At 38.3% G+C, this 18,417-nt stretch overlaps 1 protein-coding gene across 1 annotated transcript in view; it reads left to right on the forward strand.

Moving 5' to 3' along the window:
• Positions 1-18,417, forward strand: part of PIEZO2 (piezo type mechanosensitive ion channel component 2) — a 484,884-nt gene that overhangs the window by 357,716 nt on the left and 108,751 nt on the right. The window contains exons 10-15 of the mRNA XM_050942210.1: positions 1,582-1,620; positions 3,343-3,481; positions 5,639-5,781; positions 7,844-8,080; positions 15,668-15,791; positions 17,507-17,730. Coding sequence (XP_050798167.1) covers positions 1,582-1,620; positions 3,343-3,481; positions 5,639-5,781; positions 7,844-8,080; positions 15,668-15,791; positions 17,507-17,730 — 906 coding nt within the window. The remainder of the gene's footprint in view (positions 1-1,581; positions 1,621-3,342; positions 3,482-5,638; positions 5,782-7,843; positions 8,081-15,667; positions 15,792-17,506; positions 17,731-18,417) is intronic.

Here is an 18,417-nt window from a genome sequence, read left to right on the forward strand (position 1 = left end):
TGCAGGATTTTATAAACAAGAAAGATAGTTTTGAACCAGATCCTGAAATGACACCTATCCAGTGGAGTTGTTTGAGAATGTTTGCATATTTTTAAAGAGGGGTAGCATTCTACACTAGCTGGATTCTAGAAAGCTGTGGGTTAGGAAGGCCATTGAAAGGAGGTGCAGTAGTCTAAGCGAGAGGAACTGAAGGCATGGATGAGGGTTTCAGCGGAAGTGGAGCTGAGTCAATGTAATATGTGGGCAATAGGTGATAGGGATGTTGACACGCATAGGAATAGAACGAACTAAAATAAATAGAGTTGCATTTGTTGAAGGATCTGTTACCCAAGGGAAGCACTAATGGTTTAAAGTACAGAAAGGGGCTGCCCCAGTCCTAATTGTTTATTATAAAAACTACAAAATACATATACTCCTATAATGCAGTTGTGGCCTTTGCTAGGTCTTATTGTAAGGCCATGGTTCTCTACAAAGTTTCATGTAGACTTAAAAGTCTAAGGCAGTAAAAGTTGATTAATGTGTTGGGGTCACTGTGCTTCACACACTGCTTTCATGTCACAGAGCAAGGACCCAACCCTATCAGCCTAACTCAAGAGAGCCACTTTCATAAATAAAAACTGAAAAAATGGGTCCTAATGCTCGCTTTCTTTTAAAAAAAGAACCAAAAACAAAACAAACAAAAGCCGTCTGCTATATTCTGAGTTTCACTACATGTGGTGCTGATTACTTGTAGAGAAATATGTTCTCTTGTCCAAAAGATACATCTTCTATAAGCCAAATGTAATCTTGGCAAAGCCAAATATGTTGCAGGAAGATGAGTTTGAGTATTCTTAACAAATTTCAAAATACTGTAGTTACAATATTTTCTTCTTCTATGAGTCACATCTTATACTCCTTTCTCAGGCAAAATTCCCATTGATTTCAAGCATGAGCTTTGCCTGGGAAAAGACTGCAGCCTTTAGCCCTATATAATTATTATCTATCAAATTTTCAACAAATAGAAATTACTAGAGTGTGTTTTGATGATCTCTATATCTCCATCTACTGTTTCATAATATATCAATAATTTCTAATGAATGATGAAGGGCAGTAATTAGATGCTGTTGATGAAAATGTAATGCTTTTCCAGTAGTTTCAATGATATTATTAATACTTTGAAATGTAGGTATAAAATTTTTATCCTACAGTAATAATTCTGTTTAATGATTTTATACTTAGAGAAATTCTAATGATCATTTAAAAAACCTTAATTTTAAGTGTCTCATTGGAAAGTCATTTGATATTAACTGTAATAACATATTGATGAATTCCCGTGACCATCACATAATTTCAGTATAACATCTTCACTTGTGATTTGGAATTAAGACATTTAAAAATAAAGTTATGCCAATAATTATGCTAAAATAAATGTTGTTTAATTGGGCATATTATACAATTCTGCTGATTCTTTGAAAATTCTTACTGAATTTCTTAATTCAGATCTGTTGAGAGGATCAGCAAATATGCATGAATCTATTAAACTTATTACTGCTTGAGCTATGCTTCTTCATTAATAATCTGTCCTTCCATTGCTTTTTACAGCTTCTGTCAATGACTCAAGATGAATACAAGTCATCTGATGTTAGTATACTATCAGTCTTTGCAATTTATTTGTACTCGTATAGATGGTGTAAATATGGATTATGCATATATGGATTATGCATAGGTTGGATATTAGGAAAAACTTTTTCACTCAGAGAGTGATGAAACACTGGAATGGGTTACCTAGGGAAGTGGTGGAATCTCCTTCCTTAGAAGTTTTTAAGGTCAGGCCTGAGAAAGCCCTGGCTAGGATGATTTAGTTGGGGATTGGTCCTGCTTTGAGCAGGAGATTGAACTAGATGACCTCCTGAGGTCCCTTCCAAAGCTGATATTCTATGATTCTATGATATACCTAATAGAGACAAGTTTCTATGACATTTTAAAATGTTCTAATCTTTTTATTAGCCTAGCCATTATATTAAAACCTTGATTATCCAAACCTCCCTGCTGTTAATTACATTGAGAACCCCTTTGATTATACAAAATCTTGATTATTTAAACTTACTAAGTGTATCCCATTTGAGGTTGTACTAACTGGCAAAAGATCTTCCTTAGTTCCTTGTATTTTAAACAAAACATGCAACTCTGCTTTTCTAACATAAGCTACCCTAAAACTTGGTTCAATTCCTTCTTTGAGATGTGTTTTTAAAAGTGTTCATGTTGAATTACTGAGGTCCTGCAAAAATGGCCAAATACCTGAGTTGAATATTAAAATGGTGGAAAGTATGAAACTTTATTTGAACAGGCAACAAAGTAATTAGCCCAAAGACAGGAAATCCTAGCAGATTCTGAAGAGGGAAATGTTCTGTGTCAGTCCCATACTTTAACAAATGGGGTTGCAGATCTCCTCTGTCATGCAGCCTAGAAACAGCTGTAACCAAACCTAAATATGGCCCCCAGCCCTTGTGACAACTACTGCATCAGAAAACCACACAATATATTTTGCAGTGAGATTGGTTCTGTAAAACTAGCCCATCTCCATTGGTCAGCTGCTGGAAACCCTTGCCAAACAAGGACAATGGCCAACAACACATTGCAGAAAGGAAAGTTCAAATAGTGGCATAAACATTGAGTAATAAACAATTGTAACAAACACAACTAATTTTACTAATTGTAACAAATGCAGATCACTCTGCTGATTTAAAAATGAAAATCATTTGTACCCATCATCTTCATCGGTACTGGAAACCATTAGACAGAAAATTAACCTTAAAATATATACAGCCACAAGGCTGCCTGAAAGAGAAGGATGGAACTCGTGGCTATGGCATAGAACTAGTTAGAAGATTAGGGTTCTTTCCTAGCTTGGCCGGAGATTGCCTATGTCACCTAACAATAGGCACAACCTTGTCATGCTTCAACTGGCCTGTCTTTAAAATAGGTGTAATGCCTACCTCACAGTGATGGTTTAAGGATTAAGTAATGTTTATAAGAGCTTTGAGATTCTTTGTTGGGGGTTACTGTAGAAGTGCAGAGCACCATCATCATCATTATTACTGTTTTGTTAAAGAAAATTTAATGAAATTGGTGTCATAATTCTTTTTAGCATAAATTGGTCTACTAAAATTATTCTTAGGACAATTGTGTTAACATCATGTGTAATGTGTGATTGTTCAGTATAGAGAGAAACCTGCTGAAATGATTTCATTAAGTTTCTTTCATATTTTGGAAACATTACCTAGTGGGAGTTAGTAAGTAGCAGTTTCACTCACACAGGAGCTTTTCTAAAAGGAATGCCTTTCTCCAATCCTCGTCTGGCAGGTTCTGCTTGTAACAGTGAATGGGACTCCTGTAGATTATCACACCATGCACCCCACACTGCACTTGGAGAATGGCCCTGCCAAAGCTGATATGTACTCAACCCCACAGTATAAATGGGAGCCATCAGATGACATGTCAGGTAGTAACATGAATTATTTGGGAAATAACCCTTGTATTTGGTATTTTATTATTTACTCTATAGTTAAATTCTTGCCCTTGTGCATTTTTGTTAAGCAGCTTGATAAGATTTAAGGAACTGTTAGAACAAATTGATAAATTAAACAGCAATAAGTCTCCAGGACTACATGGTATTCACCCAAGAGTTCTGAAGGAACTTAAATATGAAATTGCAGAACTACAAACTGTAGTATGTAATCTATTACTGAAACAAGCATCAGTATCAGATGACTGGCAAGTAGCTAATATGAAACTCATTTTTAAAGAGGGTTCCAGAGGATTATTCCAGCAAATACAGGCTAGTAAACCTAACTTCAATACTGGGCAAATTGGTAAAGATCAAAATTATTAGACATGTGGATGAACACAATTTGTTGGGGGAGAGGCAATATGGCTTTTGTAAAGGGAAGTCATGCCTCGCCAATCAGTTAGAATTCTTTGAGAGCGTCAGCAAGCACGTGGATAAGGGTGATCCAGTCAATACAGTGTACTTGGATTTTCCAAAAGCATTTGACAAGGTCCCTCACCAAAGACTCTTAAGAAAACTTAGTTGGCATAGGATAACACAAAAGGTCCTCTCAGGGATCAGTACTTGGTTAAAAGATAGGAAACAAAGGATAGGAATAAATGGTCAGTTTTCGGAACAGAGAGAGGTAAAAAGTGGGAATTGTACTGGGGCCAGTCCTATTCAACATACCCATAAATGATCTGGAAAAAGAGTGAACCATGAAGTGGCACAGTTTGTAGATGACACAAAATTATTCAAGAAAGTTAAGTCTAAAGCTCACTGCAGAGAGTTACAGGGGGGTCTCACAAACCTGGATGACTGGCCAACCAACTGGCAGATGAAATTCAGTGTTGATAAGGGCAAAATAATGCACATTGGAAAAAATAATCCCAAATACACATATATGATGATGGGTTCTAAACTAACTGTTATCATTCAAGAAAAAGACCTTGGCGTCATCATAGATAGTTCTTGGAAAAATTCAGTAGAAGGTCCAACTGAAGTAAAAAAATGGTAACAGGATATTAGGAACAATTAGGAAAGGGATAGAAAATAAGACAGAAAATAACATAATCCCACCATATAAATCCATGGTAAACCCACACCTTGAATAATGTGTCCAGTTTTAGAGACCCCATCTGAAATGGGATATTGTGAGAATGGAAAAGGTTCAGAGAAGGGTGACAAAGATGATCCGGGGTCTGGAACAGCTTCCTTACAAGAAGAGACTAAAAAGTATAGGGATGTTCATCTTAGAAGAGAGATGATTAAGGGGAGGTATGATAGAGGTCTATAAAATCATGAATGCTGCGGAAAAAGTGAATAGAGAAGTGTTACCTTTTTCTACAATGCAAAAACCAGGGTTCACTCAAATTAATAGGCAGCAAACTTAATACAAACAAAAGAAAATATTTATTCACCCAATGCCCAATTAACCTGTGGGAATTCATTGCTGGGGATGTTGTGATGGCCAAAAGTATAACGGGTTCAAAAAAGAACTAGATTAGTTAATGGATGATAAGTCCATCAGTGGCTATTAGCCAGGATGATCAAGGCTATTACCCCATGCTGACAGCACCCTTGACTTTTGACTGCCAGAAGCTGGAAGGGGAGGACAGAGGTGGATCTCTCGAAATTGCCCTGTTCTGTACATTACTGAAGCTCTGGCCACCGTCAGAGACAGGATACTGGGTTAGATTGCCCATTGATCTGATCCTGTATGACAGTTCTTATGCTACCAATCAACTTGCAGATCTTTGAATCAAATCGCAGGTGCGTATTATCCAAAATATTGTGCTTGCCTGCCCACCAACACATTTGTTTTATGTCCTTACATGACCGTGTGTACTATACTTCTGTGGATTTTTCCTGTGGTTCTCAGGTCAATGTCAAGGTATTAAAATTATTAATATTGATGTGGCTGAGTGCTGTAATGGTAGCACAACATTCTGCCACATGGGAAGCATCTGAGTTCACTATACCAGAATACAATGGCCTGATTCCTGCAAGATTTACTCAATTTGTGCAAGGATTGTAGGGTTTAGAACTGTGTGTACATGCAGTGCCATTAGACTTATTTGAATTGCACTGTAAGAATCTTTTTCTACTTAGAAAAGAAAGAAGAGGACGATGAGGAAGAAGAGGAGGAGGAAGATGTTCAGGAGAAAAAAGAAAATGTTAAAATACATGCTATGGTCTCTGTCTTCCATTTTATTATGAAACAAAGTTACATTTGTGCTCTGATTGCAATGATGGTACGTATGAAAGACAAAAATAATTGAGTTGGGGTAGTAGACATCATCTAATTATAGATGTCATCTAACTCTGAAAATGAGCTTCTGCCACGTTATTGACAGCATCAATATATTTATCTTCCAAATGTCTTGGTGAAGGGTGATTAGTCATGTTGATTTTTCACTGGTGTTTACTTTAACATTGTAAAATCTGTTGGATGCATGTGGTTTTAAAACATTACCCCTCAAATTATGTCTTGATCCGACCACCAACTCCTTATGGGACAGGGCACAGGTTTCTGCTCACAGGGATTCCATTACAGAATCAGGGCTTAAAATTCTAGCTTTAGACTACATAGTATTTTGTTACCTGCGGCAGATCAGAAAATGCTCAACATGTTCATTTTTCTGATAGTTCAAAAGTTTTTTTTAGGTGAGTTTTAATGCATTTACTCAATTCAGAAATTCTCTGCAAAAATAAAGCACTTCATAGTCAGACAGTAAATCTGAACTTGCCATTTCTATTTCAGATTGAATCTATGCATCTAGTTCAAACTTTGTATGAAAATAAACTTATAAACATTGATTTCTTTCATCTACACAGGGAGGACATCTAGGAAAATACAATTTTGTGCCAACACATTTTTTGTGATTAATTTTTTTTTTGAAATTGCATTGCCTATCCCTTAAAACAGAGGGTCATTTTGTGCAAATTAGCTTTGAATTATATTGTAGCAAGTTCACAACGTGGTAGTTCTGTTTCAGCACTTCCAAGGTCTGGTTTCACTATTTTGAAAAGGTTTCAACTGGGATACAATTTATCATAAAGTTTCTTGGCCCAATTTCACCTTAAAATTTTTTTTGTAAATAGTTTGGCCACTTTTTGCTTGCATACAGCAGAAGAAAACAGATATTTTTATGGGTTTTGGACTTTTGTTTGCTGTTCCTTAGCATGAAAAGTCTCTGGAGATAAACAGAACATAGCAGATTCTTTGTGCTTTTTGAAATGTTAGTAAGTAGTTATTTTTCTTGCTGTGGTGTGTGTATATATATATATATATATATATATATATATATATTGAAGTGATTGCTGCACATGTGCTTTAATTACTTCAAATTCCATTCAAGGTTCAAATCCGTCAGTATCTGTGATGGAGCTGTATTGGTCTGAGCTTTCTTCTAGTCTCAAACTGAGATAAAATCAGCTCTGAAGGATCTATGTTCTAAGTATTGTGAACCAAATTCAGCTGCTATTCTACTTATGTCATGCCCAAATGACCCATTGTGCATGTTACAGTCTTGTATCCTAATGGAAGAATAGCATATGCATGATTCTCAGAGGCTATAATGGACACTTTATCAAGTCAAGACTAATCCAGCCTTGATTACAATATTCTTAATATTTCATGCTTTTCTGTCTAAACAAAAAAAGAAATTAAAATTCCATTGAATTCAGCTAAGTTACTCTAGATTTATACTGGTGCATTGCCAATACCAGAATCTAGTCCAAAATCAATAACAGGGTTTAATAAAAGGACACTTCCCACCCCCACACTATAATATGTTGTTTTGTCCAGAACAGTTTAAAGTAACATGTTGTTTGATACCTGTAAAATGAACAGAACATTTGAATATACTGTAAGGAACAATGCTACACTGGGTTGGGTTAGGCTAAATCAATCTAAGTCTACTCCCCGTCTGATATCTAGAGTACAACAGAAAGTGACATCTAAAGCATGCTTTATAGTCACTGCTCAACTCTGGGGGACCTAAACTAACATTTCTACTGAAGTACCAAGACGCAAAAGTACCAGACCAAAAAAAGGTTGTCTAAACTGAATTTCCTAGGAATCCGTTTACTGCATGTAGTCCAGAGGATCTACTGTAGCTGTCAGCGGCCGAATTCTCATTAACATAAATGAGAGTCACATGGCTAAATCTCCATGCATCGCACTGAAAATATACCCTAGACAAGGTGTGTGAAGTTGAGCAGTGCTGTAAAGTTTTGCTGACTGTATGCAGTAATACTGTAACTAAGTGAATCTATGAACATTTTTGTCTCTCCTATCCCCTCCCTCCCAAGGCTTGGAGTATCACTTATCACAGTTGGTTGACTTTTGTGTTATTGATCTGGTCCTGCACGCTTTGGATGATTCGTGACCGAAGGAAATACGCTATGATCAGTTCACCTTTCATGGTTGTTTATGGAAATTTGCTGTTAACATTACAGTATATATGGAGTATTGACCTCAATAATGATGAGCTTCCTAAAGTTTCTGGATTTTTAGAAAAGAAGGATCCTGGGGAATTAGCATCAAAGGTAAGTGTAGTTTGCTTACAAATATCTGCAGTTTGTTTTAAGAACTAAGCCCTATACAGTAGCCATTAATAAAATCTTCAGGTCCTTTGGTGTTTAATACATCGAATAATCCTGTTCAGCATGGGACTTACAGTACAAGATGAGTGGCTAAAAAATACAATAGCACAAAATTACTTCTTGCTGGAAAATTAAATACTATAACAAATGTGTCAGATTTAGATAATTTTATAAAATAGTTCTCACCAGGGAGAAAATAACTTTAGTATTTGTCCCTGTAAAAACAGCAGGTAAGGGAAGAGAAAAATATTTACTTGAATTTGTTAAATACAAGATAAATTAAATAGAATTATGAGACAGCTTTTGTTTGATGAAACTTACTTGTACATACACACACACACTATACATACATAAAATATATATTTTATAATTGCATTTCTGCTTTGTCATTAGGATCAGTCAGTACAGGTAAAAACTCAGTGCTGTAGTTGTACTTAAATAAAAGATTTCCATTCCCTTCTCTTTTTTCTGAACAAAGACTAATGTAGCAGACCTCAGTACAGTGGTTGTTCCCCCCTTTCTCCCTTTCACTATGTTATTTTGTTAGCAGAATTTGTGTGTGGCAACATTTTATAACCCCACCTCTCACAACCCGTGACATGATGTCTCAGCTATTCATGAACACTTTTGTTATGGATGCATATTGCATGTGGAGTCTGGTGGGATTAAAAATCGCAAATCCAGACACTTGTAAATCTTTGGTAAAATCTGTTGACTTTAATGAGAGCAGAGTTTATGCCAGCATTTTGAAAATCTCATGCATAGCTCTTTGTTTTGCTTTGGAAATTATACACTAAAACTTAGAAAAAATACCAGATAAATGCATTGTGTGAAGCATAAAAACTTACTGTGAGAACACTTATAGTCCAAATACTTTCAGGAATATTTCTCTGTGCTATTATTCATGACACTATGAACATTTGCTGTCCATAAACATTCTTAGGAATACAAAAATCATCTGAATGCTTCTGAACAAATGAATAAAAAGTATTGCAAATGTTAGTGAGTGGAATCACTGGCTTTTATTCACCAGAATATTTGCAAGTACCATTTTAGGTATATTAATGAACACCTGAGATGTCATGCCAGTTTAAGTATAGCAGCCTCACCATAAGAGCAGCAGAAAAAGATAATTAAACCTGCAATGTCAAATATTTTTTAATTCGTGAAGACCAGTTGAGTTCATTTGACTATATAAAGCAGAGGTTCTCAAACTGGGGGTCGGGACCCCTCAGGGAGTCGCAAGATTATTACATGGCAGGTTGTGAGCTGTCAGCCTCCGCCCCAAACCCTACTTTGCCTCCAGCATTTATAATTGTGTTAAATATATTAAGAAGTGTTTTTAATTTGTAAAGGGGGGGTCACATTCAGAGTCTTGCTATGTGAAAGGGGTCACCAGTAAAAAAGTTTGAGAGCCACTGGAAAGCACACCAGACTTGTCTCTAAGAGTACAAGTGCCCAGGTTAACAAGCTTTTTGAGCATGAGCCAAACTTTAAGCACATGAATAGTCTCATTGAAGTTAATGGGACAGATCACACATCTGAAAGTAGGCATATGCTCAAGTACTTAGCGGAATTAATTCTTTAGTCTTTCAATTGAAAAAAACACAAATTGGTATCGCCTTAGATCACAAATGAAAGAGTTTCCTGGTTTCAATTAATGGAGCTTTTTCCACCCAGATATTTTCCCTGTCTTGAAACCACTACATTTGGCAGATTATCTTTGAGAGAGGAAAGTGAGCACACAATAGAAGCTGCTTCATAGAGCACTCAAGAGGAGCTTCTCACAGAGTGCAGATAGTTGGCCCAATTCCCTTATAACTGAGTGGATCACTTCCATCATGTTACACCTGAATTCAGCTTGAAAAGGTTCTGCACCTGTGTTTCCTGCTTGGCAGTGCCCCTTAACAAGCTATGTCTGGATTTATAATGTATTTGAATGCTAGTAAGCATTCTGTTGTTTTTCCTGTGGAAGGTAGTGCTAGTCTTGATAAGAATGATTAAATAGTCAAGAGGTAAGTTCTGCAATTTCTCCTCATTGACTTTGTAAATCTCTCTTAAGAGATTTAGCTGCCTTGGTATATTGCCACCCCCTTTTCAATAATTTCAAAGATGAATTGCATCATGGAATGTTGTATCTAAAACTAACTGCTATCAGGAAAGTGAAATCTTTGTGTATATGGGTTGATTTTAGTTATATCTATAAAACTAACTGAAGGATGTCTGTTGGATTTGTTAGACTGGATAAAATGCATCCTGTGGACGTAAATAAAAATTCCGTGGTATAAAAGCGAAGTAAAATAATGTACCATAATTTTCCCTGCATGTATTTGTATGGGCTTTGGAGAAAGTGTACTGACCTGAAAGGTAAATAGAGCTGCATTGCACTGAGGCTGGCTGTCGGAGGCAGTAAGAAAACACTTCTATATTCCACAGCTCCAAAACCTAGTCTAATGCTGGCAGTGACTCCAAAGAGGGCAGCAGCTGACCAAAATAGAGCTCAGTCAATGTTGGGGTAAATGCATGTTATACGATGCTAAAGGTTGCATAGCAGTGGCTGCTTCCTTGTGAATTTGCCCAGCACTTCTGGAGGATTAGTGCAGATCTTCAGCTGATATAAATGTATCATTAATTTCAGTGGACCTATGACTATTTACCTCCAGTGAGGAGCTGCCCCCATTGTTTCTGAGTCAGCACAATGCTTCTGAAAGTCACTTCTGGTGGTGTGGAACCTCTTGTTGTTACCCACTCTCATGGCCTATGAAAGGTGCTGTGTTAACATGACCAGAGAATGAAGCCCTTTGTTACCTCATAGAACAAAGAGATGGTGGTAGTGGCAGAGTAGGTTTCCTCTGTGCTGATCTGCCTATATACTTTAACATTGATGTGAAGCTTCCATCTCTAGAAGGGAGAGAGTAGTTCTGTCTCTATGACCCATCTCTCTCAAGATAAAGTTTAGTGTCACTTGTAATGGTTTTTGTGATGTATGTATTCTGCAAACTGAAATGAGGCTGCCAACTTGTTTCACGGACACCACTAACAGCCACCTTATGGAAAGAATTCTGGGTCACTGCCAGTCTGGGCTGGATTTCTACTAGTTATTTTGAAATGATGAACTATGTGCCCCATTATCAGTTCCCAAAGTTGTCCAGTTACCCCCAAGGATTTGTTTTCTGCGCTGTATTCCTGGATTACATCTAGCAGTGCACAACGGAGGGAGTTTCCACTCCCCAGTCGAGAGTTTAAAAGTGTTGACCCAAACTCTCTGTGCATTTGCCATTCATGAAAGGGCTTCATTTACCCATTATGTTTGTATGTTTAGCAGTTTTGATCTCTATTTTAGGTATTTATTTTTAGCTAATCTGGTGCCTTTTCACTCCTTTAAAAACTGGGTTGCCCAATCATTATTATCTATTTATCTTGTGGTAGTGTTTAGACATCCTCTTCAGCGATTGGGGCCTGTGGAGGTAGGTGTTTTACATTTATATGTCCCTGCCTCAAAGAGCTTACAGTGCAAATCAGGCTCATTTTAATGGGAAATTCATCAATTTGATCTGAAATCAGTTGTTTCATTATCATATAACGGTGATAAAATGTGCTTCTGAGCAGTGATTCAGGATCACTCACTCAACTTCTGGCCATTCTTGCTTCCTGTGCCACTTCTCACACTACTGGTATGTGTTGCATGGAAGCAAGTGTGAACAAACTCTGTGATCAGAACGTAAATTCCATCTGAATGCACAAACAAGAAATAAATATAATTAAAATCCCTTAAAAGGAACATTGTCATTTTTGTCAGTGTTTATAACCATTATTAGTGGCTGAAAAACATAACAAAAATACATTGTTTTGTCAGTTGCTTTCAGTTCAGATGAAAAAGCAGAATCACTTTTTATTAGGCCTGTCAAGCAATTAATTAATTAATTAAATATTAATTGCAACTAATGACGTGATTAAAAAAATTAATCATGATTAATCACACAGTTAATCACTCTGTTAATAATAGAATTCTATTTCTATAAATATTTTTGGATATTTTCCACATTTTCAAACATATTGATTTCAATTACAACATGGAAAACAAAGTGTACAGTGCTCATTTTATATTTTTTATTATAAATATTTGCACTGTAAAAATAAAAGAAATAGTATTTTTCAATTCACTTAATACAAGTACTGTAGTGCAATCTCTTTATCATGAGAGTAGAACTTAAATTTATAGTTATGTACAAAAAATAATTGCATTCAAAAATAAAACAATGTATAACTTTAGAAACTACAAGTCCGCTCATTTCTACTTCTTGTTCAGCCAGTTGCTCAGACAAACAAGTGAGTTTACATTTGCAGGAGATAATGCTGCCCCCTTCTTGTTTACAATGTCACCTGAAAGTGAGAATGCATATTTGCATGGCACTGTTGTAGCCAACGTCGCAAGGTATTTACGTGCCAGATTCGCTAAAGATTTATATGTCCCTTTATACTTCAACCACCATTCCAGAGGACATGCATCCATTCCGATGATAACGATCCAAAGCAGTGCAGACCAAGGCATGTTCATTTTCATCATCCAAGGCTGTGTCTACACTTGCAGATGTAGAGTACCGGGAGTTAAACCAGCCCTCAGAGACAGAAGCAGGGAAAGCGCTGCTGTGTGTTCACATTATCAGCTGCAAGTGCAGTGGAGTGGCCACATTAACAGCTCTTGCAATGCCACAGAGAGCAGTGCATTGTGGTAGCTATCTCAGTGTGCAAGTGGCTGCAGCATGCTTTGGAAAGGATTTGCAGTGCCTAATGGGGCAGGCACAGCATCACATGATGCAGGTTTCCCAATCCCATTGTTCCAGGGCATCCTACTAGATTGCCAGCTGCTTTTCAAATGTGAGGGGTGGAGTGTGACAGGGAGTATTGTGTGGCTGTGGGGGGAGAGACAGTGTGTTTAGGGGGCAGAGAGTATGTCAGCATGCTGTCTTGTGCTGTCTTGTAAGTTCAGAGAGCAGCGAGGGAAACCCCGACATCATCACAGAAACGCCTGCCTCTGCAACAGGAGCATTCCACAGTGATGGTTTGCTTTGTGTCCCGGAGCAGATAAGTATGCTGGCAGCAATAAACGGAGCTTTTGAAAGGGTATAACCACACAGGGACGGCTTTAGGCTGATTCCCCTGATTCCCCTGAATCGGGCCCTGTGCCTAGGAGGGCCCCGCTCCCAGCCCCGCTCCCCCAGGCGGAGTGAGGCAATCCCCGCAGCCCCACTCCCCCAGCCAGAGTGAGGCAACCCCCGCGGCCCTGCTTCCCCGGCCAGAACGCAGCAAGCTCCGTGGCCCCGCTCCTCTGGCTGGAGCATGGCAAGCCCCGTGGCCCCATTACCCTGGCCGGAGCACCGGCCTGGGCACGGCAATCCCCGTGGCCCCGCTCCCCCAGCCAGAGCGCAGCAATCCCCGTGGCCCCGCTATCCCAGCTGGAGCGAGGCAAGCCCTGCAGCCCTCCCCCCCTCCCCGGCTGGAGTGCCGCAATCCGAAGTGCCGCCACCGAAGACTCGGAGCGCTCTCCAGTGAGTACAAGCCCCACAAATCGGGCCCTGCACTTGCTAAAGCTGTCCCTGTATCCACATGCCTGCAGCCGAGTTCAAAACAATGACGAGAGTGGCCACTTGACTTCAAGGGATTATGTGATGTTTCTGGAGGCCAATCATAGTGCAGTAATGCAACACTTCATCCACACTGACACCCAGCACTCCAGCCGGGGCACAGAAAGCTCTGTGCTTCTCGTGCAGGTGGATTACCAGGGGCTCCCCAGCCGCGGAGTCCAGCTGCTCTAAGTGCCTTGCCAGTGTAGACATCTCAGGAGTTAGGGTGGCTGGGGCTGATTTAATGAACTATTAAATGAACTTGGCTTGCAAGTATAGCCAAGGCCTGAGTCAAATGTCGCCAGCAGAAGGTTCATTTTCTCTTTTGGTGGTTCGGGTTCTGTAGTTTCTGGATCGGAGTGTTGCTCTTTTAAAACTTCTGAAAGCATGTTGCATACTCCATCCCTCTCAAATTTTTGGAAGGCACTTCAGATTCTTAAATCATGGATCGAGTGTTGTAGCTATCTTTAGAAATCTCACATTGGTTTCTTTGCATTTTGTCAAATCTGCAGTGAAAGTGTTCTTAAAATGAACGACGTGCTGGGTTATCATCCGAGACTGCTGTAACATGAAATATATGGCAGAATGCAGGTAAAACACAGAGGAGACGTGCAATTTCTCTCCAAGGAGTTCAGCCACAAATTTAATTAATGCATTATTTTTTTAACAAGCATCATCAGCATGGAAGCATGTCCTCTGGAATGGTGAGCAAAGCATAAAGGGGCATACGAATTTTTAGCATATCTGGCATGTAAATACCTTGCAATGCCAGCTACAAAAGTGCCATGCGAACATCTATTCTCTCTTTCAGGTGATATAAATAAGAAGCAAGCAGCAGTATCTCCCGTAAATGTAAACAAACTTGTTTCTCTTAGCGATTGGCTGCACAAGAAGTAGGACTGAGTGAACTTGTAGACACTAAAGTTTTACATTGTTTTGTTTTTGAGTGCAGTTATATAACAAAAAAAATCTACATTTGTAAGTTGCACTTCCATGACAAAGAGATTGCACTACAGTACTTGTATGAGGTGAATTGAAAAATACTATTTCTTTTATCATTTTTACAATGCAAATATTTGTAATAAAAATTATATAAAGTGAGCTCTGTACGCTTTGTATTCTGTGTTGTAATTTAAATCAATATATATGAAAATGTAGAAAACCTCCAAAATATTTAATACATTTCAATTGGTGTTCTATTTTTTAACCATGTGATAAATGGTGATTAATTTTTTTATCACAATTTTTTGAGTTAATCGCATGAGTTAACTGCAGTTAATCGACAGTCCTACTTTTTATATTACATCATCAGCCTGGTTGGCAGCAGCAGCAGCACCACCACAATAAAGTGTGCCAAATATTTGGTTATTTGAATGTCTCAAAAGTAATGAAATGAGGCTTGATTCTGAACCACTGAAATTCATGGGAGCTTTGACTTCAGTGGATATAGGCTCAAGCCCATGATAAACAGATGCCATACTGTTTTCTGTGTTCTGGCTGGCTCTCAGTACTGACACTTGTTGAATCTGGCAGTATACAAAACACAAAAGTATACTTTGTGTTAAAAAGATGTATTTATTTATGTACCTTGTTATGGAATAATAGATTATACTCTCCTAGTGCAAGAAATCAAAAGAGAAGCCTATTAACAAAGACCACAGAATGAAAAGTCAGTTTCCTACCCAAATTGGAGGACAACGGGAAGTAAAATAAACTTGCTTGTAATGGAATAGGTTGACCTAGCTTTCAGAAATGTGTTCTTTGGCAATGATTATGTTGTTGCCAATTTTGCTGAATAGTGGGAAACAGAGGCATGAAAAACATTTCAAAATATCTGTTAACATTAGCAGGATCTAGGATGTACAATTAGTCTGTCTCTTGTTTTTGTTTTGATTTTTGCTTGCAGATCCTTTTCACAATTACTTTCTGGCTACTGCTTAGGCAACACCTCACAGAGCGGAAAGTGCTTCAGCTAAAAGAAGCTACTTTAGCTGAGGTCAAAGTTGAAGATGAAGAAAATGAAGAAAAAGGTAAAAGTATATCAAGTTTGACTGCTTCAATCAATGTAGGAGGTTAGGGTTACTTCTCTTCTTATTGCTAAAATATTTGGAAAGTTGCATCTGTTATTGACTAAGGACTAAACAATATGCTGCTAAATCCATGCACTACAAATTTCTCAGGGGACATAATAAAATAACATTGAGCTTGATAACATCAAACAAAATATATAAATTCTCTTTACAGTTGAACTACAGCAAACGATATGACAAAATAAATAACTTGAATGGGAAATACAGGAAAAAACTTTCTATAGAAGCACTTCCATCACCACACTTGTGCTCCCCCCCCAAAAAAAAAATAAAATAAAATCACCATACACCATATGTAACCATAAAAGGAGAAGGGCCTACATGGAAAATGTCCATCAGTGATTTCAATGGGAGCTGCACCTGTGTAACAAATAGCAGAATTTGGCCTATAGGTTTCAATGTGATGTAGTTATTCTTGTTTTAAACTGATTTAAATCAGATCAGAATCAGGCCTGGGATGTGATGGTAAGAGCCATGAGTCACTCCCTGAAACTGCCAGGCATTATTTACATGTGCAGAAGCCTTTTGATGGGCCCCACTTCACACCCAACATGCACAGCAAGACTAGGAACAGGATTTTCTCCTTGCTGCTGCCATTAATGGGATAGCAGTAACTTGCCTTTTTTTTCATGGTTTGGTCACAGTAGAGCAAGAGAGAGGGATAGTCGTTCTTTTGAAATGCGGCTTAACTCCCACCCGGTATCACAAATCTATATGTTTTTTTAAGGTTGGTTGGTTGGTTGGTTTTAAACAGGAACCTCTGCTTTGAATTTCAAAGCTGTCTAATGTTTGTGTTTTTGGTGAAAACCACAGTATTCCCTTAGGAATTTATGTCTCAGGATGTCAGCGATAAGTTGTTTTTTTTCTTCCGGTTTAACAATGTTTTTTGCCTACAAATGCAGACATTACACTAGATATTGCTTTGACTATCATCCAATACATAGCCTTCAGGCCATGGTTATCCACTATGTCTGAGTTCAGCTTGGGCAAAGTGGGGAGCGATGATAACAGGGAATTCGTGTCTTCCTTACCTCTTGGCCAGTGGAAGTCCAAGCAAATTAAGCTACAGACCTTATTCCAGTGAAGGATCGTGGCGGTCTGCCACAGCATGCCTTCTCCTGACCCATCCCACCTTCCAGAATGCCTCTGAAAAATCTTTTCCCCTATGGTGGTGGTGGGCACTAGTGGCTTACAGGGTGACGTAAAGTTCACGTATGTGAGGGAATACTATATTGGCTATCTCCAGCTGTTTTAAAGACACTTTGTGCTGGGTCCACCTTAGTGGACCAGATAATCTGGCCCTCAGATTTTTGAAAGGGGGGTAAAAGTAAGTACATTTACCAACTAGGAACCTAGGCTTTTAAGTGTGTGGTCTTAGAGACACTACTGTCAACATGTGGAGGAGAAAATAACATGTTTTAGAAGGAAATGCATGGCCAATATTCTCTGGAGCCTTCTGGTGAATCTTCTCCCTCAATCAGAAGCAGAGATTATAAAGTCAATTCAGACATGCATCTAACTGTACCCTTGCTAAATTTCTGCATAAGCTTCCATATCCTGCATAAAGCTTTTATTCTTTATCTCATTTACAATTACAAGGAAAGATCCTATAAAAATAGGTTGGGGGTGGTGCAACTTGATTTGTGTCTTTGCAGAAGAGGAATTGCAAGACGGGGAAGTGACAGAGGAAGCAGATGAAGAAGATGAGGATGAACAGGACATTATGAAAGTCCTCGGAAACTTGGTGATGGCTATGTTCATTAAGTACTGGATTTATGTCTGTGGAGGAATGTTCTTCTTCGTCAGCTTTGAGGGTAGAATTGTCATGTACAAAATCATCTATATGATGCTCTTCCTCTTCTGTGTGGCCCTGTACCAGGTAAATGAGAGCAATACTAAGCAAAATTCTGCCTTTGGTTGCACTAGGGCCTCCTCTTTGATTTAGCACCAATGTAAGTGAGAGCAACGTTTAATAATTTAATCCACTGTGTATTTTTTCCTTTCTCTAGTTCCCAACAGCTTAGACCATTTGAAGAGTTTTGATTCTATTAAACCTCAATAGATGGGAGAGAGAAGCAAAGTTTTAAAAGTTGTATTTTGGATAAGCACCCAAACATGTGAATGCTTGGCTGAACAAGAACCCAGATTCTGTGGTGATGGGCACCCGGGAAATAAATTAGGAAAAAAATACTAATAATAAACTACTCAAACCCTTTTGGGTCTGCAGAATTGATCTGGGTAACTCATGAGAGCAGGTTGTTTCATGAGATTTCTGACCTTTTTTCCTTCCAATCCTGGATGGAACTTGGAAGAATAGAGATTACATACACATGAGAGGAAAAATGAAAAAAAGTTAACTTAAAAATGGATCAAGTTGGGGTTTGTTTAGAATTTTGGAATCAGAGTCAGCATGGCTGTTTTAGCCAGGCCAATTTAACCATCCCTAACTGAATTTAGGAATACTAATGATCTTTACATTAGAACTGCATGACTTCATGTTTGATTGCTGATGATGGTCACTTTTCCATTGCTTAGCTGTAGACCACAAAACGAACAATGCTATGAT

This window comes from Gopherus flavomarginatus, chromosome 2 (genome assembly GCF_025201925.1).
Source record: "Gopherus flavomarginatus isolate rGopFla2 chromosome 2, rGopFla2.mat.asm, whole genome shotgun sequence".
NCBI classification, from domain to species: domain Eukaryota; kingdom Metazoa; phylum Chordata; order Testudines; family Testudinidae; genus Gopherus; species Gopherus flavomarginatus.